Source organism: Trachinotus anak, unplaced genomic scaffold (assembly GCF_046630095.1).
Source record: "Trachinotus anak isolate AG129_WGS33_773 ecotype Australia unplaced genomic scaffold, CSIRO_AGI_Tana_v1 ptg000016l, whole genome shotgun sequence".
Taxonomy (NCBI): domain Eukaryota; kingdom Metazoa; phylum Chordata; class Actinopteri; order Carangiformes; family Carangidae; genus Trachinotus; species Trachinotus anak.
Genome location: NW_027273867.1, coordinates 25968984 through 25992500, shown reverse-complemented (window position 1 = coordinate 25992500; position 23517 = coordinate 25968984). Strand labels below are relative to the sequence as shown.

The following is a 23517-nucleotide window of genomic DNA, read 5'->3' as shown; positions in this document are numbered from 1 at the left end:
CATAAGACTCATAGATTAAATGTGTTTAATATATTCCTCATAAAGATGAACCTGTGTCAGCAGCAGTGAGTTTTATGAACTGAGCTCTGCTGAGTGAAGAGTTTCTTTTAGCTCAGCTGCCATTTGGACAAAAACTTTGACTTGATTCTCGACCAAAAGATTTAAGTTCCAGCATTTTCTGAAAAACAAAGAGTAACTTCAGTCCAGGTCCAGGATTTTAACATTTCTGGGGTCAAAATTACAAATTCTCCCAGCACAACTCGACCCACCAACCAAACTCCATTCAAGTTTCTAAGTATTTCAAAATAAGGCACAAAATTTCACACTTTATTTATTAATGTAAATGTTTGATTGTAGTTTTGACAATTACATATCCCAACATGATGGTCTAAATGTTTCAAAACCTTCTCTCCTCTCACTGACTGACTAACTAACTAATTAACTGTAACTCAAGTTAATTTATTTCACATCTAAAGATTTTCAGCCTAAAAACAGGATCAGCCTTTAAAACTGTACAATGTAAACTCCTCTTCATTAAACCTCCTGAAAACATGATGCTGCGTCCCTGCACCAGACTTCTATTAACAAAACAACTAATTCTACACAAACTAGAGCGTCTGTATTTCTTTGAAGCTTAAACCATCTCAATCTGGTCATTTGTAATAGAAAAATGATTTGGCTGTACATTTCAGTATTGATTAATTGATGAATTGATTGGTTGTTAACAGTGCCTATTCATCACCATAACTGCGTTTGTCCCAAAACAAAGCATGATGACATCTGTGAACACTCAGACTGGGGGGGGGGTTCCACTCAGCTGATGTCTGTGTTACCCTGGGTGATTGCCGTGAAAACCACTGAGTCACAGTGTTCCCTTCGCCGTGGTGACCGGCTACTTCCTCCCTGCGGCCAAGACTGAACAGGCCAAAACGTCTATTTAAGGGAAATCTGAGCTGCTGCTGCTCTTCTCAGTCTCCTCAGGACAGCGTGGTGTGTTCACTGTACTCCTCAGAGCGTCGGAGCATCTACACTTCCTCTCCGGCCTCCTGTCTAACAGATTTTCTCTGTTAATTGCACTGTGTGGGAGCCACAGAGCTGCTGACCTGACGTCATGTGTCAGATGCTCAGATCAGCTGATGGTGTGAACAGCCTCACCACATCACCAACACAGGCAGATGTGTTCAAGTACAATACTTTTCTGTAGAAAGTGTAAAAAGACTCCTCGGGTTGTGGTAACACCTGAACTTACTGGACCTGTGTAGAGAGGTGTAGCTGCTCCGTCAGACTCTGGTCTCACTGAGCTGTAACACGTCTGACGAGTTCCTGTCCCGTCACAGACCTGCAGGTCCTGGTCTTTCTCTAACCTTTAAGCTACAGTGTTTCAATCTATTCATTTAACCATAGTTCATCTGCCAAAAACACAACCTCCTCCTGACACTGACCATCCTGTAGCTGACCTGTTTAACACTGTAGAGAGGGAGGTCGGCTCTTCCAGGGTTTGTCAGAGTCCTCCATCTTTGATCTGCTCTGGCTGCAGGGCTGAGGGTTCCACCTCATGTATGAGCTGTACGGAGAACATCAGGGTCTTCACCGCTGTTTGGTTGTTAACACTGAGCCTGAAGCTGCAGCACCTGAACCGTCAGCTGTCACGGTCTCTCTTCAGGTTGTTGTCGACCTCTTGACTTGTTCCGCCTCTGATTCCTGGAAACTCAGACCAGTTCTCAGGATCGGTCGTTGGCTGCCAAAGTCTGGATCCTTTTTTTAATCACAACCATAGTTCCTCTCTTCCTCTTCCTCATTGTCCCCTCCATATGGGATTCCCCTCCTCCCAGTTTACAGTTCAACAACACTGGAGAGCACTTTCCCCTCAGTCTCGCCTTCAGGCAGAAATAACATGAGATGTGAAGATTTAGAGACGATCTGTTGACAAAGAACTGGGTCTGAAATCCTCTCTGTGTTTATCTGTCCTGATGAAATCAACCTTTCTCATTATCAAGTTATTTTTATGCCTTTCTGTTGTTTATCAAAGATGTTGTTGATTCATTTTGAACTGTTTGTATTCTTGAACAATCTCTCTCTGAATATGTGTTGCATAGTGAGTATTGTATGAGTATTAAGAGTATTGATCACAAAGCATTTCTGTGACTTTTGGCACCTTGAGCCTTCATGGGTCCTGCTGTCCACACCTGCAGGAGTAACAAGTACGAAGTCAACCCAGAGGTTTTATTTTTCATTAATATTCTTCTGACTTTAGTCTGATATGAGCCGAACAACAGAGTCCACAGCCGAGTGTTGAGCCTGTGGAGCTGCAGTTCCTCTAACATCCACCTGAGGCTTCAGTATAAATTATTATTTCATTCAGAAGAAATTCAGACTTAAATGTGTGTTGGTGGATGTGACTGTGTGATTGACAGGCGTCTCAGCCTATCACACTCAGCTGTGGAGGCGGTTTTGGTCGACAGCCCAAGAACCCGAGAATGAAAACAGATGTAAAGTCGTAATAAGAAACGTCCTGATGTTTCAATGACAATCTGCCAACAGGAGAGATTTGAGAAACACTATGAACATGAACCCGGTCCTGGTTTAGTTTCTTTGAAGATGACCAATACTAATGGCTTTTGTTAGCATTAACATTAGCCAATGAAAATCAGTATGGTCATGTGACAGAAACATCCTGAGAAAAAGTTTGAGTGTGGAGATTAAAGAGTTCACTGGAGCTCTGAAGGATGATGTTTTTATCTCCTTTACACCTGATTATCTTGTGCAAAAATAACTTGTATCAGCAACAAGTTGGGGGGAATTTGGGATGTTTCAAAGTGTCATAACAGGATAAGGAAGAATAATAAATATGATAAAATATGATAAAAGAATAACTCTCATAACTCAATCTATTGTTTTTCAGGTGACCCTAAAATCTTTTTATTTTTATTTTTTTATTAATTATCAACAGTCTTCACACACAATCTTCAACGATAACTTCAGTTAAAGTGACATGAATGTGTGATTTCTGTGACATTTTGTATTTTCTGGTGTTTTTCTTGTGTTTGGTTTTGTTATGTAACCTCCTCCTCTGCAGAAACAGAAATACAGAATGACTTTATTCCTTTTTGTTATGTAACATGTGTCTCATGGCGGCTGAATAAATCTGCTGTTTTCTCTTCAGATGTGTCTGCATTCATGACCAGTTTAAATGGACTCAGTGATTTGTCAGCCGCATCCAAACAGTTCAAGGAAAAACACACAATATTCCACAAATAAAGTCACAATGTTTCAAAAATAAAGTCGCAGTGTTTCAAGAATAAATTCACAATGTTTCAAGAATAAAGTCGCAGTGTTTCAAGAATAAAGTCGCAGTGTTTCAAGAATAAAGTCGCAGTGTTTCAAGAATAAATTCACAATGTTTCAAGAATAAAGTCGCAGTGTTTCAAGAATAAAGTCGCAGTGTTTCAAGAATAAAGTCGCAATGTTTCAAGAATAAAGTCGCAGTGTTTCAAGAATAAAGTCACAATGTTTCAAGAATAAAGTCGTAGTGTTTCAAGAATAAAGTCACAATGTTTCAAGAATAAAGTCGCAATGTTTCAAGAATAAAGTCGCAGTGTTTCAAGAATAAAGTCGCAATGTTTCAAGAATAAAGTCACAATGTTTCAAGAATAAAGTCGCTGTGTTTCAAGAATAAAGTCGCAGTGTTTCAAGAATAAAGTCGCAATGTTTCAAGAATAAAGTCGCAGTGTTTCAAGAATAAAGTCACAATGTTTCAAGAATAAAGTCGTAGTGTTTCAAGAATAAAGTCACAATGTTTCAAGAATAAAGTCGCAATGTTTCAAGAATAAAGTCGCAGTGTTTCAAGAATAAAGTCGCAATGTTTCAAGAATAAAGTCACAATGTTTCAAGAATAAAGTCGCTGTGTTTCAAGAATAAAGTCGCAGTGTTTCAAGAATAAAGTCGCAATGTTTCAAGAATAAAGTCGCAATGTTTCAAGAATAAAGTCGCAGTGTTTCAAGAATAAAGTCGCAGTGTTTCCAGAATAAAGTCGCAGTGTTTCAAGAATAAAGTCGCAGTGTTTCCAGAATAAAGTCGTAGTGTTTCAAGAGCAGACTGTGCCCTTTGAAATGATCTGTAATAAAAGTAATTCTTTGTGGTGTTAGCACCATCAGTAATTTTCAGTATGACATAGTAAATCAATGTACCAGGAGACCCTGAGATAACAAGTCAGAAACAGTTACCTTACCCAGTAAATGTCTTATCAATAACGAGCAAACCTTTAATTACTATGAGCCAGGAAGTCAGAAAATGTCATGTGACCACCATATGACAGGAGTAAGAAAACCAGTTCATTAGACCTTCTTATATCACACTGTGGATATATGTGACGGAAACATGTAGAAATGTACATGTATGACCCTGTTCACATGTTCAGTGTTTCTCCTCCTACACTTCAACATCATGTGGTATTACAACCAACTGCACAGAGACCACAGAGCCGAAATAATGCTCTGTGTGTATGTGTGTGTGTGTGTGTGTGTGTGTGTTGCCATGGAAACTCCAGTCCAGCACTGAGGGGGAGGAAACAACACAAGTGGAAAAATTAAAGACGTGGTCGCTGGTGGCTTGTTTTAAACTGTGTGTGGGAAACACACGCAGGCTTGTGTGTGTGTGTGTGTGTGTGTGTGTGTGTGTGTGTGTGTACTTGTATGTTGTGGGGACTCAAAGTTAAGTTTAGAATGTAAGTCAATGTGATGTCCCCTGAAGTGATGGAAACAGGACTGTGTGTTTCTATTTTAAGGCGTAAACAACTGTATGAACTGAAATCTCAGCAGATGAGTCACCAGATGTTGTGACAGTTGCTTTCCTCACATCACTACATGCTAACGTCACAGCTAACATGCTAACAGGATAAATGTGGACTGAGCTGTAAAAGCGTGTCAGTCACAGTTTGGTCACAGAGAAGATGTATGAAGAGCTGACGAACAGCCTGTGGTGAAAAAGTCAAACGTCTGAAAGACAAGAAACCTACAACATGATTTCATATTTCATATTCAAATATAATGAGCGGTGACTTAAAAACTGTAGCAACTAAAACTTTCTGCATTTAACCTCTAATAAGGACCAAACTGAGTTGGTCTGTCAGGGAAATATCCTAATAATTAACAACTGATTAACCAGCAGAAGATGTGAATAAAAACAGCTTTTACCATCAGAACACAGACAGCATGAGTAAATGCAGTGTGTGTGTGTGTGTGTGTGTTTGGTGACACTCAGTTTCTGTCTCCTGGCTGAAGTGGTAAAGGAGCAGTCAGATGATTCAGTCCAGTACAGAGACTGGTCCAGGATGTGGTTAGCGTAGCTTAGCACAGAGGCTCAAACTATCGTCCACCTTAGGAGCTGTCAGACTGCACACTCACTGTGACGTTAGAAGTTGTGCAGTTCATATTAGTGGTACACCACAAATACCCCCCCATCCTTCACTACCCCCCCACTCAGAAGCTTGTAAACCTGCCCCAGGCTGCAGGAGGTGAGGTCCAGGTCTACTGCATGTAAATCAGACACACAACAGCCAGACTGAAAAACAAGCGGAGGTGAGCTGATGCACACAGACACACACGCACACACACACACACACACACACAGACTGTGTTCCTGTTTGTTGAGTTTCCTCAGCTACCTCACTTCCTTCCTGTCAGGCTCCATTTCCTGACCAGCCGCTGGGTCTATACAGACCAGTCTCTCTCACACACACACACACACACACACACACATACTGGTTTCCTGTTCTTTATAAATGACCACAGTGTTCTCTCTCACACACATAATAAATGTCTTCACAGGTATCCAGAGCAGACAGGTAACTGGTCCGTTCTGAACTCTCATTGGCTGCTGCACATCATCACATCAGCAGTCTGATGTTCGTGTGTAAACGTTTCTGAGCTGAACTGAAACATCAGAACTGGACAAACTGGAGGAAACAAAGTTTAATCTGACATGAGGTCGTTTCACACAGAAAACACACGTCAGCAGATACAGACCATCATAACAAAATTTAATCAGCACCAAACACATCAACAAATCATTCTGAATTCATCAGTTCTGAAGCAAGGCACTACGCCGGCAGGGCTGCTGGTTCAACTCCTGCTGAAAACACTGCAAGTGCAGCGTGAGGAGAAAAACCTTCACCTGGGTCTAAAACCTTCAGTTTGAAGTTTTGATTCAAAATCTGTTGGTTGAAAAACACATTTCTCCTTTTGTATAAACTTTATGTGTAAAAATGAGAAATGAAAAGTGTCAAAAAGTAAAATCAGGAACTTGCAGAATAAAGCAGAGATTTATAAAGATTGTTCAGATTTAAAGATGAAGAGGATGAAACTTTTATCCTGCACACAATAAAATGACTTAACACCAGCACGGTTTTATAACTCACCTGATCATCACTGGTCTGAACAACTGATTTGAAATAAAACTGAAATGTTTGATCTAATGTTTAAAGTAAGACAGAAATAAAGTTTATTTTTGAATGTATACAAATGAACAGAGATGTTTAGTGTGATGACTCAGAGCAGCAGGGAGCAGGACTGTTTCTGTAGCACTGTTTTCAGGATGACCTGTTTGCAGAGACCTGCTCCCTGACACAGACGCTCCAGACGCTGAACCTCCACCTGCTGCACCTGGAGAAGAGCAGGCAGAAAATACAACAGGGAAAAAGTCCCAGTGGTTGTGTGTTTTTCAGCAGGTTCACCTGGAGAGGTTCTGGTCGTACCTGGAAGCAACAGAAAGGACGTCATCAGGAAAATATGTGTTATTTTGTGTTACATTGTGTTACGCTGTGTTATGTTGTGTTACATTGTGTTACACTGTGTTATGTTGTGTTACATTGTGTTACACTGTGTTACATTGTGTTACATTGTGTTACACTGTGTTACATTGTGTTACATTGTGTTACACTGTGTTATGTTGTGTTACATTGTGTTACATTGTGTTACATTGTGTTACACTGTGTTACATTGTGTTACATTGTGTTACATTGTGTTACACTGTGTTACATTGTATTACACTGTGTTATGCTGTGTTACATTTCAGTCACAACTGTCTCAGAGAAAGAGATTCAGGTGTTGAGAGGCAGTTCTGGTTAAACAGGTAAACGAAGTTGGTCACTCACTGTCTGACACAGTCTGGGATCTGCACATTCTCAGTGGGGATGAAATGAGACAGATCCTCAAGGCTGTCAACAAACTGGAGCTTCCTGCTGAACTTAGAGCTGAGGAGGAGGAGGAGGAGGAAGAGGAGGATGGAGAAAAGAAAAATTGGATTGCCAGGAAGAAAACAGAAAAAAGAGACAACGATCTGAGTTTAGTTGGTTTAGTTGCTGGTTAGTTTAGTTAGTTGGATTAATTTGATGGTTTAGTTATTTGGTTTGGTTTGTTGGTTTATTTAATTGGTTCAGTTGGTTAGTTTAGTTAGCTTGTTGAGGTAGTTTGGTTTGTTGGTTATGTTGACCGGTTTAGTTAGCTGGTTAAGGTGGTTGCTTTGGTTTGTTGGTTTAGTTAGTTGGTTTATTTAGTACCTTTGGTTAGAGTAGCAGACAGAATGAGTGAACAGACCTGATAAAGGGTTTGATGATGGTGATGAGGGCTTTGATGTACCAGGTGGGATGAACCACATAGAAACCCTTCAGGTTCTTCCTCAGTCTGCACAAACACACACAGGTTTATTTATCCTCATCCTCAGTGTGTGTTCAAACCAGCAGGAGGCGCTACAGGCAGAAATCACTGCACACAGACACTGGGTCTCAGTATGAAGTCCAGTCAGAGTTCAGAGTCAAGAGCTGAGTAAGCTGGAGTTTGAACCTGGGAAGTTTAACTCTAGAGTCCAAAGTCTCGAGGACAAGAGGACGAACAAGACAGCTTCAACACAGCTGTACCTGTCTGTACCTGTCTGTACCTGACTGTACCTGTCTGTACCTGACTGTACCTGTCTGTACCTGTCTGCACCTGTCTGTACCTGACTGTACCTGTCTGTACCTGACTGCACCTGTCTGTACCTGACTCTACTGTGACTGAATAGTCATAACTCAATAACTCAAAGGTCGGGAGCTGCCATTAGCCTCAACCTGTGTGTTTGTTTGTTGATGCATTTGTTCAGTGAAAAAATGAAGGAAGTAATGAAAGAAAAGAAAACTGAATAAAACTGAATGTAGTTTGGCAAAGACCTGCTGAGTGAAACAGTAAAACAGTGAAACAGTGATTGAAAAACTTGAATCAACAGGACATAAAGTAAATCACAGCTGATTCATATCAAATTCATGACATGTATTTATATTAATTGTAACTTTACCATAAAGACTTTCCAGGACACTGTGTTCAAACTGCGTGTCACAGTTAAATGACTCATCATGGAAAGAAAAAAGCTGCCGAATTAAGGTTTGTGTTTTAACAGTGACGCTCTGGCGCCACATGGTGGATACAGACTGAAACAGCACACACACGTGAGATGAAATGTTTCTACCTAAACAAGTTTCACAAAAGATGTAAACAAAAGTTGACATCATGTCAGCTGTCAGTTATCTACAGAGATTTAAAGTCTTTAATATCAGCTCACTGTTATTTAAGTGATGATTATTTCATGCACTCAGACTTTGGAAGAAACTTTCAGCCTCTCAGATGTTCGCTTGGAAAAATGTCAAAAATTCATTTGTCATGTTTGTCATGATTTTAGCAATGAATGTACAAGATTTAGGCAAATTTATGTTTCAAACATTAAAAAAGTATCAGAGTGAACTGACAGATCGCCAATAGATCACTGACAGGCTGAGGAGATCTTACCTCCTGTGGATGGTGGTGTAACACTCTCTGAGCCAGCTGATCCCTGGAAGTTTGTCTTTCTGACCTCCAGCACAGAGATACACTATCACATAGTTTTCTGCAACCATCAGATCCAGAGTCCCCACTACATACCTGCAGACAGCATCAGCATGTTAGCATCATCACTGTGAGCATGTTAGCATGTTGCTGTTAGCATTTAGCTGTAAGTGCAGCCTTACAGAGAAGCTGACATAGGGGCAGACTGAGTTTTCAAACAGTTAATATTTAATAATAATGATCATAATGTTTATTATATTCTAGTGTTCTGAATCAATTCTTTTATCTGCACTGTGTTTGCGCTTTGTTCTGCTGCTTAAAATCTCTTTAAATTCTCAAAAATGTTCATAAAAACAGATTCTGTCATTTAATAATTTATATATGTTAATATTTTAAGATGTGGCACTCAGATATTTTAAAATATATAGAAGTAACAGAGTAATATAAGTGAATATAATAAAAGACAAAATTAGATTAAAAAAAATTAAGTAACATACTCTATATTGTTGTTTTTGTTTGGACCCGTTTCCATTTTATACCATCATTGTGAGGACATCCTGCACTGTGAGGACATTTTATCAGTGCAGGTCCTCACAAGTACAGAAAGACAAACATGTGTGTTTTACCTGAACAGATTGTCCATTACATACTGGTAATTCTCCAGACTGTTCTCTGGCAGGTAACAGGAGGAAAACACAATGATGTCATTCATACCGTCTCCATAGTAACCTGAGAGGTGACAGAGAGGTGACAGAGGTACAGTGGGTGTTTATCATGAGGGAGGAGCCACAGATGAGGATGGAACCAGGTAAAGCACCACACAGGTAACTCCTCCACCTGCAGTGTTGTCGTACCTCCGTGGGACAGCACCCTGAGAAATGGCTCTAAGACGCTCATGTTGACCTGGCTCTCTTGGGGAGGGTCACCTGTGGAGAAACAGCGCCACCTGGTGCCCTGACTGTCCACCATGTCCTCCCTCTCCAGAGCTCCAAGTCCACTTTGGTCTGTCCCCGGTACAGAACAGGTTCGAGAGTCAGATCTGGACCTGGGACCCGGGGGTCTGCGACGGAAGGACGCCACGCCGAGACGCTGCAGGTCATCTGCAAAACAGGTTCAAGATGAATTTCTAAGTGTTAGCTGTAAACCCCCAATGTTTGACCTCTGACCTCTTACCTTCCAGGTCCAGGTCATAGATGGGGAAGAGCAGCGATTCACTGTCTGATGGCGTTTCCAAGGCATCCAAGTCAAAGTCAAGCCCTGTTTCATCATCATCAGGTGAGGGGGAGAGGAAGGCTGAGGGGAAGTCATCAGAGACGGTCGACTCACTGCGACCTGAGGATCGTCAACATTAACCGTTAGAAACCGTAAGGACTGACTCTTCCCCTTTATGATGTCACCAGGAGATACGACAGCTGCTTCCATAGTTACGCTGATGACACACAACTTTGTATTGCTGTGTCTCCTGATGACACAAGACCAATAGTTTCCCTTTTAAATGTATTTTAGATGTTAATTTTTTTGACAAAACCTTTTACAGCTCAACCTGGACAAATCTGAAATTCTAGTCACAGAGAAGAGAAAGGGAAAAAAATGAATTCAAAATTAAATTCCCTTTAAAACATCCAGCGGTGGCTCAGGAGTTCAGCTCTTAGTCAAAGTCAAAGTCAAAGTCAGCTTTATTGTCAACCATGCTACACATACAGGACAAACAGCACAATTGAAATTTCAGTCCTCTCGGACCCACGGTGCAGATAAAAAAATATAAAGATATAAATATAAAATATAAAATATAAATGTAATGTAAACAGCTTTTTACAAAAGGACAGAGCCATGTAGTGCAATGATACAGTGCAGTGATACAGTGCATAAATAATCATGACAGTACATGGCAGTTAAAGTGTATGAATTAATTTACCTAAAGACAGACTGAGAGCCGGAGCCACCAGGACTTTCTTTTTTCTCATTGGTCGTGACCCTGACAGGGCCAGACTGCTGGGAGGATCTGCAGACAGGAAGTGAGGACACACATAGCATCAAATATATCATTTTATTATAAATATTATTTTATTTTTACAATTGGAGGAAAATGACTCTGGGCTTCTGAATGTGAAGACCTGATAAAACTGTTTCTTTTTTTAGGTCTCGGTTTTTTGGCTGCTGGTCCGACGATAAATAAAAAACAGAAAAACAAATCATCACATCATAAAGACGATTAATTATAAAATGATTCATGTTTCATAGTGAAAATAACTGTTATTTAAAACCCAGTTTTTATTTAAGCCCTGCATGTTCATTCTCCCTTTTTTTTCATGTTGTTCCATTATTTTCATTATTTTTTTTATTTACATAATTATTTTTCTTCCCATATTTAATATTTAATTAGTATTTGTGAACTGAGTTTTAGATTTCTGTTTATATTTTATTTTATTTTATTTTTTATTTGTTGAGTTAACATTTAATTTTTCAAGGTTGATTATGGTTGTTATTATTTTGTTGCTTTTATGCTTACACTTTAATATTGATATCTTATCATTTATATCTTTTTTTGTATTTTTTCATTATTATTTCATTATGTCTTATAACTTGTAAAATATACAATTTTTTATGGCTTTAAGTTTAGAATTTGTTGTGATTATTAATTTATACCTAAAATTCTATTAAGAACTACCATTTCTTATATTTCATATTACATTATTATATCATTAGTATTTTACCCCCCACTGTTGTGCACTTTGCACAGAACGTTACAGTGGTGTTGTGGTCATACCTGGTCTGTCTCTGGTCGGAGTTGATGATTTCTGCTGAGACTTGACCTCAGCTGCTCCTGATGACAGGAAGACAGGAGGTCAGACTGGAAACTGAGACACGAAGAAGCAGAAGAAGAAGAAGAAGAAGAAGAAGAAGAAGAAGAAGAAAGGCAGTTACCTGGATGGAAATCAAACTCCTGCTCACCATCACCTGCTAAGAGACAAAGAGAAGACATGATGGGGACAGACAAACTTTAACCCGAGGAAGAGGTGATGATGGATCAGTTTCCTCACCTTCTTCCTCTCCAGTGGAGCTTTCCTCCTCTGCCTCCTCTTGTTCTTGAAAAAGGAAAAGATATCAAAGTGAAGAGAGATGACAGAAACTCACACTGTGACACGTTTCTGTTCCTCTTACCTGCTAAGTCAGCACCTGTTGCTGCCATGGCAACACTGTCTCCTTTCAGTAGTTCTCCTGTTTCCTCCTCCTCTGAGGAAGAAGGTAAGGAACATTTAGATATGACTGTTACATAAATTGTATATTTGAGTTTTGAAGTCAAGGTTACTGGTGTTGTGCCTCAGAAGAGACATTTGTTTAATCAGATCAGAAACTTTAAAGTTTGACCCATTGAACGAAAAGTCAATATTACCAGATTTTATTACTCTGATTATTTTCAATGAGTTAACTTTGGGCTACAACTTGGAAACTTCAAAACATCAGGATTCTGATTGAATTTCTGCAGCTGGCTTTCCCTCTGATTTGTAAGTGGATTTCTGGAACTTTATTCTGGAGGGACATCAGAGATAATGATATCCTCAGGAATCACACGGAATCATATCAACTGATCTGACCAACATATGAAAGAGTGTAAATACTGCTGCAGTGCCTTTCCTCACATCTCTCCCTCCACATTCAAACCATCCAGGAGTCACTGCTATTGAAATTACAATTAAAAGTCCATAAATCACAAATCTGTTTCATACACAAAAATAAAATAAAAAGTGACTAGATTAAAGAAATAAAATAAATGTGTCCTTAGAAAAAACCGTAATACCTGTTTCATTCTGAGACGGAGCAGCAGGAATCACTGTGGTAGGTGGAGTACTGCTAACGGCTACTGTAGTCTTAGTTGTAGCAGTAGTATCAGTAATATCAGTAGTGTCGGTATTATCAGCAGTAGTATCGGTAGTATCAGTTGTATCAGTTGTATCAGGAGTATCAGCTATACCAGTAGTATTGGTAGTATCAGTAGTATCAGTCATCATACTGTTGGTGGTGTTGATGTTGTCAGATTCTCCAGATGCCAGAAATGACCTGTTCACAGAAACACATGGATACTGAAAACATCACAGATTACAGACTTGACTGGAGAAAATTTCTCATTTAATGATAATGATAATTTTCTTCTTTTGTGTGAACGAATTTTCACGCTTTTCTTATGTACTTTTATTTAAAGGAATATTTTGATATTCTGGAAAATACTTTTGCATTTGCATTGCAAAATGCATTTGTTTTCTTTGCTTTCTTTCTGAAAGTGACACAAGAAAATCAATAATATTAATATAATTATTACAAATTAGTTTTGTACTAGCCAGGTTACATTTCTCCATTTACAGTCTTAATGCTAAGCTAGGCTAACCATGCCTGGACTCCAGCTGTGAGAACAAGTTCCTCGGAAGGCAGACACCTTAAAAACCTCACCTGACTCATCCCACACTTTCTCTGGCAGAAATAACTTCTATCTAAAACATTTTGTTTTCTATTGTAATGTCATCAAAACATTTTGAAACAGCAGAGACAGTGTTGACTCAGTTAACCCAGACATGACTAAGAAGAATTAAAATGATTCATCAATGATTCATCTTACCTGCACTGACATTGTCAATATTGTTAATTAACCATCATAAACTGTAGAAATTCTCTGTTTGCAGACGGCACTGTGCTATTTCTCTAAGACTCCACGATAAGCAACAGGTATATTTTCTCAAACAAAAGTATATTTCCATCTGAAGTGCATTCTGGTCTCTACTCCTGTAAAAACTCTTTTTCTCTGTAAGACTTTTGAATGATGTTTTCAAAATAGTGGCTTTGTAGAGAAGCCTGTTTGATTTTGAAAAAATAATTTTTCAGGAAGCTGAAAGATTTTTTGACATAAAGATGCTGAAAATATCTGAATGAAAAGTTCATCTATCTTAACAGTTTAAGTGAATTAATGTTTTTTTTAAATCCAGGGAATTAACTTTGACCTGGGGGCGTCGTCCTCTTGTTCTTCCTCTCTGGACTCCATGTTGTTCCTGCTGCTGTCAGTGAAGATACAAACATGTTTAGAATCTGATGATAAGAAGCTGAATATTGTCAGCAGCCCAGCCTGCATCCTGCCAAACCAGGGCGGGATTATCAACCAATATTTTAAAGTTTATAGACAAAAAAGACTATAGACACAATACAACCACAAAGAGAGGCAACATGACCACAGAGAGATCAGCACACTTACGCTCCTTTGACCAAAGCATCGCCTATAGCATCGTTTAATAAATCAAACAAACAAACTAATATATAATCTGACTCCACTCAACCAGAAAGAGAAAAACTTTTTTTCAAAGAATTTAAAGATTTAATCCAGATCTAAATTCTTTAATCTTTCAATAAATATGAGAGTCCACATCGATGAGGAATAATTTTAACCATATATCTTATCTTCACCAGCTTTTTTGGGTACCACTTGCTAAATGAAGCTGAAAATAAAACAATCTTGGCTTCCACACAAAACAGGAAGGTTGGTGTCTGTCATCAGCAAAGACCTGGACTCTGCTAAACCACTGTGTGGGGACAGGCTGTCCACATACTTCTACATATGAACTTGACTTGGTCGGAGTAACATCAAACAGCTGAAGAAAACTTTATTTAGTTCACAGACAGGAAGGACAAGGCTGAAGGACAAAATAAGAGACAAACCACAGGAGGAGTCGATGTGACACTGTGAAGGGAAAATAAAGACTTACAGCAGGTACGGAGGTCGACGCTCTCTGGAGTCAACGGCAAAGTCACCGACACTCTGCAGCAGCCAGGTCAGGTGAGACAGGTGAGACAGGTTCAGGACAAACAGCCAAGATCACTGAGAAACCTGCTGCTGCACACCTGGAGACTCACCTGGTGACATCACAGTGGCTTATTATGAGTTTATGAGTGGACTCTGACACCTCACGTGTCTATCTTTATTACTTCACCTGTCTCTCTCTCTCTGCTTCACCTCTACCTCTCTCTACCACCTCACCTGTCTCTCTCTCTCTGTGTACTTTCAGCCAACCTGACGGCAGAGGTGTGGTGTGTTGCCGCGACGAGGGCCCGGCCCTATTACCGTGGCAACCATGACTGTGCAAGCAGAGGTACAGGGGTGGAAACTGCACCATACATGTTCCTACCTGCAGAAATGACACAAGTTATGTGTGTTTGTGTTATGAGGGTTTTGGGTGTGTGAAGACAGTTCATAGAATAGAATAGAATAGAATGGAATAGAACTTAACTGTCACCACAGTGGAAACTCTACAGGTGTGATAAAGGAGAAACGCGTGAAGTTTTACACTGACGCGATGAACAGCAGCAGCTCTGACATGTGTCCTCTCGTACCAGGAAGTAGACGACTGCAGAGATTCATCAGAGACACTCAGCAACATCACAGCAGTGGTTTTATCTCGCTCACATCACTGTGGGGAGACAACGATGAGAAAACTCACCTCAGTTTCTTCAGTTACGGTTTTTAGTTAACTCAGACTTGTTACCTCTGTGGACTTCTAACCGGTTAGTGAACAGCTGAGATGATGTGGTTGTGACTTTAAGAGTCAGGTTTACTCTGATGTGTGCAGCCTCCAGGAAGTAGCCACATCCTCGTTCTCTAAAGTTTGACACCTTTTTTCTTTATTGGTGAAAGAACATGATAAACAGAAAGACACAGTGGCTGGGGAACCATAAAACAATATAGACAGGGTGGGGCACCCCCTGCTTGTCCCTTCATTGTTCTCATTGCCCCCCCCCCACATGAATGAAATAATTACCATGATGTTTATCATTGTTATATATTACATTGTTTTATTATGACACTGTGTGTGTCTGTCTGTGATGAGCTTTCTGAAGTACAGACCTGTCTTCATCCTTTTGAAGACCATGTAACTCCCCTGACACACATCCTGTATGAAAAACACGTAACAGCCTCCATCATGTCACTTTTTAATTTTAGAAAAAAACAAGGATTTCTGGGGAATTTCACCCTGAACACAATGTATGCTGGGAAGTGTATGCAAATAAGCTTCTAATTAATAGAACGGACAATCCGTCAGCTGAACTGAATATTGTTTCTGAAAGTGATAATTAAACTTTTATTATCATTAAAGTGTCAGGACCTGGAGCATAAATCCAGATTTTACTGTGACAGATCTGTGGTGGTTCAGTTTCCACAGAGACTCTGTCAGAACCTGAATCCACTCAGCTGTGAAACTGGGTCAGACTGAAATCTTTCCTGATGTCCTTCAAACATCAAACTCTGTTCAAAAATTACAGTTTTGAACCACCAGAGGGCGACATGATACAGAGACCTTCAAGAGAACCCCAGACCCAAACCCAGACCATCAGACCTGAACCTGAGTCCTGATGTTTTCCAGTATTTACTGCATCCAGATGGTCACAGGTTATATTCACGTCTGTCAACATATCAGGTGATTATGATTCAGTTTCATCTCCTGAACACGCCCAAATATTTTTTAATGAATCAAACAAACGATTCTCTCAGATATTATTTCTGAACTTTCACATTTTCCTCCAGCTGAACTATGATGTTGGTGATGAGGGTTAATGAATCTGAGGCTTCAGCAGCAGTCTGATGACGAAGCTTTAACACTTTACACAGTTAACGGGCAGCGAGCAAAGGTCAGAGGTCAGCTGAAGGCAGCTCCATGGTGAGGATGGAGGAACTTGAGAGAAGAGACAGAGAAAGAAGAGCTGTAGACCCCCCTCTACATCTGTGGTGTGTGATCAGAATCAGAACCAATAGCTGATCAATGGGTCAGTTTGGTCAGATTTAAACAGCTGTTAATCCTCATGGTCCTGGTTGGAATCTAACCACCTCTTCATCTTCTCACCAAACACAGTGAGCTTTATCTGGTGACCATCAATGTTTGTATTAAGATAAAATGAATAGTTGAATAGAAAAGTCAAAGCATCAACAGAGTCATTAGGTTTTATCCTCTGGGGGTCATGAATTAATTACTGAAACTTCACTCCTCTCTTGTTTCCCATCCCCACCTGCTCCTCCTCCCCCCCTCCCATCCTGCTGAACTTCTCCAGTAAAGCTTCCTGGTTGAAGCTGCTGTCCAGCGGGCAGCCATCCACCAAACTGTTCATCGGCGGCGGAGGTGGCATCATCCTGCCGCGGTAATCCTCCTCCACATTCCCATAATCCCCTGCTCCCAGCTGCAGCCGCCGCTGGTGGTGACAGCAGGCAGAGTAAACGTGGGGCAGCCGGTCAGCGTCAGAGAGGTCAGCTGATTCTTCGTTGACAGGAAACGTGTCATAGATCATCACGTCTGATTGGTCAAGCTGGTCCTCCAGCTCCTCGCCACCTGCCCCACAATGCACCTCTCTCTGCCACCAGTCAGACAGGAAGTGTGTGAGAACAGGAATGACATTTCTGCGAGAGGCCAGAGCGTTGTCCTGGTGATAAGTGAGGATGTCCTTATATGGGCTGCTGGCAGGAGACAGGCAGAGGGTGGGGCTATGAGAGTTCAAGAGGGCGTGGTTAATCTGGAGGGAGGAGCAGGAGAAAACACGACCCTTACTCAAACATTTAATCCTAAACTTCATCTTTCATTCAATACTAATTATAAATAATTTCCCAAACCAGACTCTGGTCCAATCCTGATCCTGACCCTAAACCTGATCCTAATCCTAATCCCAAACCTGATCCTAATCCTAATCCTAAACTTGATCTTGATCCTAATCCTAAACCTGATCCTGATCCTAAACTGGATCCTAATCCTAATCCTGATCCTGATCCTGATCCTAATCCTACTCCTAAACCTAATCCTAATCCTGATCCTGATCCTAAACCTGATCCTAAACCTGATCCTAACCTGATCCTAATCCTAATCCCCTATGTAAATCTAACCCAGGTTTTAATTCCAGCCACTGCACCTACCTCCTGCCTGTACAGTAGGTTGGAGCTGTAGATGGCCACCTGCCTGACAGGTTCGTCCGATTGGTCATTGAAGGATATTGTCATGGCGACCACGGCATCCAAATGGTGTGATTGGCAGAAGTGGCAGATCTCCTGCTGAAGGTTTGTCCTCTGAAGGAACAACTGGAGGCAGAGACGACATGAGGAGATACATCAGAACACACAACTACAACTCCCAGCATGCACCACACCTGCAATAAAACAGTGCAGGGAGGCTCAGAGGCGCCCCCTGCTGGTCCAGGTTAGGTTATTTGTACAGTGACACAGAGTGGAAGGAAACTGATCATCACTGAAGCTACAGTTTTAAAAAATTACAATTAAAAATATATTATATCATTTAACATATAAAACTCAAGGACTCACTGCGCCAGTATACCATGCACAAAGAATGCCAAAAAATTAACCAAATGAATGAATTATTGAAATTGATATTGTCAGTGACTGAGTTAATATTTACATCCAGACTCATGTAGACGATGCTAACAGCCACTCTCAGGTCGCCCCCGGCAACTGTCTTCATGTTGTTCAAGAGGATCTGCTCTGTGGTGAAACCTGACACACACACACACACACACACACACACACACACACGGCAGGTGAAGACACTGTCACAGTAACCCCCCCCCCCCCCCCCCCCCCCGTGTGTGTTTACCTGACAGGTCAAACTTTGCTGAGCGCAGAGCGGAGTGAAGAGCGTCTCTGTGTGGCAGGTCAGGGAACTGCGTCTGCAGCAGCTGGAACATCTGACTGTCTTTACCCCTCACCTTACCAGCCACAGGAGACACAGACACACCTGCAGAGGACAGACAGGAGACAGACACACCTGCAGAGGACACACAGGAGACAGTCACGCCTGCAGAGGACACACAGGAGACAGACACGCCTGCAGAGGACACACAGGAGACAGACATGTCTGCAGAGGACACACAGGAGACAGACACACCTGCAGAGGACAGACAGGAGACACAGACACACCTGCAGAGGACACACAGGAGACACAGACACACCTGCAGAGAACACACGGGAGACAGACACACCTGCAGAGGACACACAGGAGACAGACACACCTGCAGAGGACACACGGGAGACAGTCACACCTGCAGAGGACAGACAGGAGACAGACACACCTGCAGAGGACAGACAGGAGACAGTAACACCTGCAGAGGACAGACAGGAGACAGACACACTTGCAGAGGACAGATGGGAGACAGACACACCTGCAGAGGACAGACAGGAGACAGTAACACCTGCAGAGGACAGACAGGAGACAGACACACTTGCAGAGGACAGATGGGAGACAGACACACCTGCAGAGGACAGACAGGAGACAGTAACACCTGCAGAGGACAGACAGGAGACAGACACACTTGCAGAGGACAGATGGGAGACAGACACACCTGCAGAGGACAGACAGGAGACAGTAACACCTGCAGAGGACAGACAGGAGACAGACACACCTGCAGAGGACACAGTGTCTCCTGTGTCCTTGTGTCTCACCGTACAGAAGTAGAGCCAGCTGTTGGTCCAGGATCTCTGGTGCTCTGGACAGAATCTGCTCCATTACCAAAGTGGCGCAGGACATTACCATCTCCATGGTAACGGGACAGGAGAAGGAGGGGGTCCTCTCCAGGATGTGGGGGTCGATGACTTCTACTACCGCCCCCTGCAGGTCGCTGTCTTTACTGAAGACCAGGACACGGTTCTTCAGATTAGGAGGAATGTGATCAGGACATTTCAAGATGTTTTGATATTTCAGACCTCGGCAGGATGTTGTGGTCCACCAGTGTCAGTGCCAGCCTCCTGTTGCCATGGAGACGAGCCAGGTCCACCTCGTCTCTGAACACTAGGGTCTCCATGGTGATGCCGGCCTCCCTCAGCAGCAGGAGGACGTCAGCTCGCAGGTGGAACTGTGACCGGGGAATGTTGAGAACCGGAAAAACCAGAGAACATCCTGGAGGACCAGAGGACGTCTGAGAGAGAGAATAAAGTTTCATCATGAAGACGGTGATGGCGGTCTGACTGTGACCCAGAACCAGGCCTCCCCAGACCACCACAAAATCCTGGTTCTGTCCATGAAAATGAAAATTCTCATCTGAACCTCAGGATTCAAACTATTGACTTGGTCTGAGCTGCCTCACCCTGGACAGGAAGTAGGCCATCGCCAGCGATGACACCACAGAGTCCAGGTCACATGACTCACTGCTCAGAATGATGTGGACCTTCTGGTTGCGATGGAAACCAGCCTGGAGAGTCAGTGAGACACACAGTATAGAATCACTCAGGTTACACTACTGGTCTCTGTCCTGGTCTCTGTACTGTTCCCTGTACTGTTCCCTGTCCTGGTCTCTGTACTGGTCTCTGTACTGTTCCCTGTCCTGTTCCCTGTCCTGTTCCCTGTACTGTTCCCTGTCCTGGTCTCTGTACTGTTCCATGTACTGGTCTCTGTCCTGGTCTCTGTACTGTTCCCTGTACTGTTCCCTGTCCTGGTCTCTGTCCTGGTCTCTGTCCTGGCCTCTGTACTGTTCCCTGTACTGTTCCCTGTACTGGTCTCTGTCCTGGTCTCTGTACTGTTCCCTGTACTGTTCCCTGTACTGGTCTCTGTACTGTTCCCTGTCCTGGTCTCTGTACTGGTCTCTGTACTGTTCCCTGTACTAGTCTCTGTCCTGGTCTCTGTACTGTTCCCTGTACTGTTCCCTGTCCTGGTCTCTGTCATGGTCTCTGTACTGGTCTCTGTACTGTTCCCTGTACTGTTCCCTGTCCTGGTCTCTGTCATGGTCTCTGTACTGGTCTCTGTACTGTTCCCTGTACTGGTCTCTGTACTGGTCTCAGACACTCTGTGATGTCTATTAGTTCATTTGCACTGACGGCAGCTTGTGGCTGTAACTGATTATTGGATCTCAGTCCCCCTGAAGCTGATCTGGTTCACGTACCGACCGTCAGACCTTTAGACCAATCAGAGGAGCTGCACATCACCCTATCACGTCAGCGTCACTTATCAATTCCAAATATTTGAATTTCTGATTTTGGTTTGTCGGTCTGAAGGTCACTGAGCACGTTTAAAGTTTGACTTCTTCTTCACCTGAGTGGAAAAACGTTGAGCCTAAAAGTTGTGGACGATTCACACATGCAGACTGTGATAGGCTGAGACACCTGTCAATCTAAACATCCCCCTCTTTAATACATTTAACAGAAGCAGTTCACTGGACAGCCTCCACACAGAGCTGCTGATTTAATCTGCTGCTCTGTGTGTCTGTAAATATTTGCTGTGTCCTCAGGTGAACAAACTCAGCTTCTGAACTCTGGAAACCAGAGTCAGCTGACAACTGAAACCAGGAATCCTGGGAAAGTGCTTCTCTACAGCTGAGAAACAATAAGCATAATGATCATGATAATAACATAATAATACTAATAAGAAGAAGAAGAAGAAGAATTTGGGGTTTGTGAAGTCGTCACCTGCAGCTCTGTGATCTTTTTTGATGTGCAGGTCCAGTTCATCCTAAACCTGAACTCCTGGGCTCAGGTCTGGAGACTGTGTTGGTCTTCATCATGTGACTGACCCGTATATATACAAATGAACTGATCAATAACTGAAGATATTTATTGGTATCCTGTTGCCTCAGTAACTGTTTCCTCAGATCTGTGTCTGATGAGGTCATGTCCTCTTGATGCAGATCAATAAAGTTTATTTTCAGGAGCCATGGTAACGATGAGGACACACACTCACACTGATAGTGTGCCTCAGGTTTATCATTAGCCGACATTAGCAGCAGCAGCTGACTCCTCTGGACAACAACAGTCACTCACAGGTTTTTAGTTCACTGGACTCAAAATAAAACAAAACTTTATTTGCAGCTTGTTTCCTGGAAACTTTCCTCACAGTGTCCTAAAGATGTTAATGACTGAGGTATTTGGTCCTAATCAGGAGGGAAACGTCTGTTTATGAAATACATGGTTCACTCACCTGATTAACAGCTGATTGACAGCTGATTAACAGCTGATTAACAGCTCATCTTCTGATTTGTTTTGGATTTTTTTAATATATTGGTTGTGTTGGAACGAGGGTCCATGAGTGAACCACTGAACTGGGATCCTCCACGTTATCATCTACATTAACAATATGAAGAACCAAGAACAGAACCCTGAGGAACCCCCGAGTAATCACTGATGGGGGGGTCCGTCTGCTGGATGTGGAGGGGTGTTTGAACACATGAGCCCTCAGATGTTCTGCTGCCTCAGAGTGGAGGGAAAAGAGCAACTTTAAGCTGCATCAGTCTGAGCTCAGTCTGGTTTCAGGTTTGGTTTTATCTTCACAGCAGGTTTTCATCTCCTCACATTGTTTCATTCCTTCACCTCAGCTGAGTTAAAATATCTAACGGCCATAAAGACAGAGTCTGATGTTCCTGAGAAAACCACGCTTCTCCAAAGCCAAGAGAAACCTCCTTTTTCCACATTTGTGACACACAAACAGAGAACAACAAAAACAACACAGCAGCAGTTTACTGTGACGTCTACAGATACTGATCGATCCTGATCAGGACTCAGGGTCCAGACCACTTCAGTGTGGGCTCCAAATCCTGGGAAACTTTCCTCCAGCTGTGCTGAGGAAGTGGCTTCATCCTGGTTAAAGGCAGGAGGACGAGCAGAACTCCGCCTCCTCAGGTATCTGAGTACCTGACTGGTTTTTAATGAATCATTTAACTGAAGGAGTAACGACCCATGAAGGAATTATGGGTAGTTACAGTCAATCCTTTATTTCATCAGAGATACGAGGTTTCCATGTCCCCAGGGTCAAAGCAAAGTGACAATGGAAAAGAGAAAGAGATGAAAAATTTAAACCCCCCCCCCACACCCACACACACACACACCCCCCCCCACACACACACACACACACACACCCCCCACACACACACACACACACACACACACACACCCCCCCCCCACACACACACACACACACACACACACACACACACCCCCCCCCCCCCCCCCCCCCCCCACACACACACACACACACACACACACACACACACTCTGCTTTGTGATGACAAACCTTTGCTGCAGCTCTGCTCGACACCAGCAGCTCGTCCATGTCGTCCTGTCAGGTCAGACTCAGCTGACTGCTGCTCTGACAACAGCAACATCACTGTCCCACACGTCACTGCCCCACTGTTTAAACTGTCAGTGCTTCCTGTCTCACCTATCAAAATAAAACCCTCGCTGTATCATGTCCGCTCACTCTCAGCTCTCACACTGAGGGAGTTTGTCGCTCCTTTGTTGAAAAGTTGTGTTTTATCAAACTGTTTGAATATTTTCTGTTTGCGAAGTGATGAACAGATCTAATCAATTAATCAACTAATCATTTCAGCTCTGGAGCACTGATTGGTTTGTGGATGCCTGAGGAAAAAATGAAACTGTCATGTTTGTGTGGGTCCACAGGGGCCCCTCAGGAGATGGATCCATGCCACTAACCATGAACTGATCTTAGAATGTAAAGTGTTTCTTCTATTGGATATCAACACTTCAAATAAAACACTGGAGAAATTAAAATATGGACCTTTAACAAAAAGCATCAGTGTTCCTAATAAAAGTACAGATTTAATAATAAACCAATAATCAAACACATAGTTAGTTGTCACTACCATCATTTCTTCAGTTCTGATGCGTTCGTGGTTCATTACATGGATTTTACATCAACAG

General features: G+C 42.2%; 3 protein-coding genes across 26 annotated transcripts in view; 1 reads left to right on the top strand and 2 right to left on the bottom strand.

Annotated features, from left to right (window-relative positions):
* The window catches only part of cdc42se1 (CDC42 small effector 1), a 21819-nt gene extending 18657 nt beyond the window's left edge, over window positions 1–3162 (top strand). For both annotated transcript variants that reach the window (XM_071500210.1, XM_071500209.1), the window contains exon 5: window positions 1–3162. This exon is cut by the window's left edge. The gene's annotated coding sequence lies outside the window, so the exon portion shown is untranslated.
* A 2792-nt stretch (window positions 3163–5954) lies between these two features.
* LOC139633935 (BCL2/adenovirus E1B 19 kDa protein-interacting protein 2-like) lies at window positions 5955–15829 on the bottom strand. Of its 9 annotated transcripts, none has more exons than XM_071500051.1 (18): window positions 15733–15829; window positions 15119–15298; window positions 14597–15016; window positions 13841–13969; window positions 12832–12908; window positions 12649–12777; window positions 12012–12083; window positions 11891–11935; window positions 11775–11810; window positions 11617–11673; window positions 10765–10851; window positions 10023–10181; window positions 9704–9949; window positions 9476–9578; window positions 8814–8945; window positions 7593–7679; window positions 7151–7249; window positions 5955–6751 (listed from the first exon to the last, which is right to left on the bottom strand). In XM_071500051.1, the coding sequence occupies exons 4-18, from the start codon at window positions 13966–13968 to the stop codon at window positions 6727–6729; spliced, it is 1482 nt and encodes a 493-aa protein (XP_071356152.1). In that variant the 5' UTR covers window position 13969; window positions 14597–15016; window positions 15119–15298; window positions 15733–15829; the 3' UTR covers window positions 5955–6726. The 9 variants fall into 9 exon arrangements, with proteins under 9 accessions (XP_071356152.1, XP_071356153.1, XP_071356148.1 ...); XM_071500052.1 differs by having other exon boundaries at window positions 12649–12908; window positions 13841–13894; window positions 14597–14649; window positions 14745–15016; XM_071500047.1 differs by having other exon boundaries at window positions 12649–12908.
* Window positions 15830–15963: 134 nt separating this feature from the next.
* Window positions 15964–23016, bottom strand: LOC139633933 (exopolyphosphatase PRUNE1-like). 15 transcript variants are annotated; one of them, XM_071500033.1, is made up of 9 exons: window positions 22871–23008; window positions 19959–20063; window positions 19579–19790; window positions 18828–19502; window positions 18704–18795; window positions 18473–18643; window positions 18278–18372; window positions 17782–17943; window positions 15964–17387 (listed from the first exon to the last, which is right to left on the bottom strand). In XM_071500033.1, the coding sequence occupies exons 1-9, from the start codon at window positions 22907–22909 to the stop codon at window positions 16851–16853; spliced, it is 2088 nt and encodes a 695-aa protein (XP_071356134.1). In that variant the 5' UTR covers window positions 22910–23008; the 3' UTR covers window positions 15964–16850. The 15 variants fall into 15 exon arrangements, with proteins under 15 accessions (XP_071356134.1, XP_071356136.1, XP_071356137.1 ...); XM_071500035.1 differs by having other exon boundaries at window positions 18473–18673; window positions 18764–18795; XM_071500036.1 differs by having other exon boundaries at window positions 18764–18795.
* Between the last annotated feature and the right edge of the window lie 501 nt (window positions 23017–23517).

Excerpts from the sequence above, each read along its gene's own strand:
- LOC139633935 (XM_071500047.1), bottom strand. The coding sequence starts at position 13,968 with ATGCAGGCTGGGCTGCTGACAATATTCAGCTTCTTATCATCAGATTCT. Across the intron at positions 12,909-13,840 it reads CAAGAGGACGACGCCCCCAG|GTCATTTCTGGCATCTGGAG; the intron begins GTCAAAGTTAAT and ends TTCTGTGAACAG. Across the intron at positions 7,250-7,592 it reads ATCATCAAACCCTTTATCAG|CTCTAAGTTCAGCAGGAAGC; the intron begins GTCTGTTCACTC and ends CCTCCTCCTCAG.
- LOC139633933 (XM_071500030.1), bottom strand. The coding sequence starts at position 22,909 with ATGGACGAGCTGCTGGTGTCGAGCAGAGCTGCAGCAAAG. Across the intron at positions 18,373-18,472 it reads AGCAAAGTTTGACCTGTCAG|GTTTCACCACAGAGCAGATC; the intron begins GTAAACACACAC and ends TGTGTGTGTCAG. Across the intron at positions 17,388-17,781 it reads ACCTACTGTACAGGCAGGAG|ATTAACCACGCCCTCTTGAA; the intron begins GTAGGTGCAGTG and ends TCCTCCCTCCAG.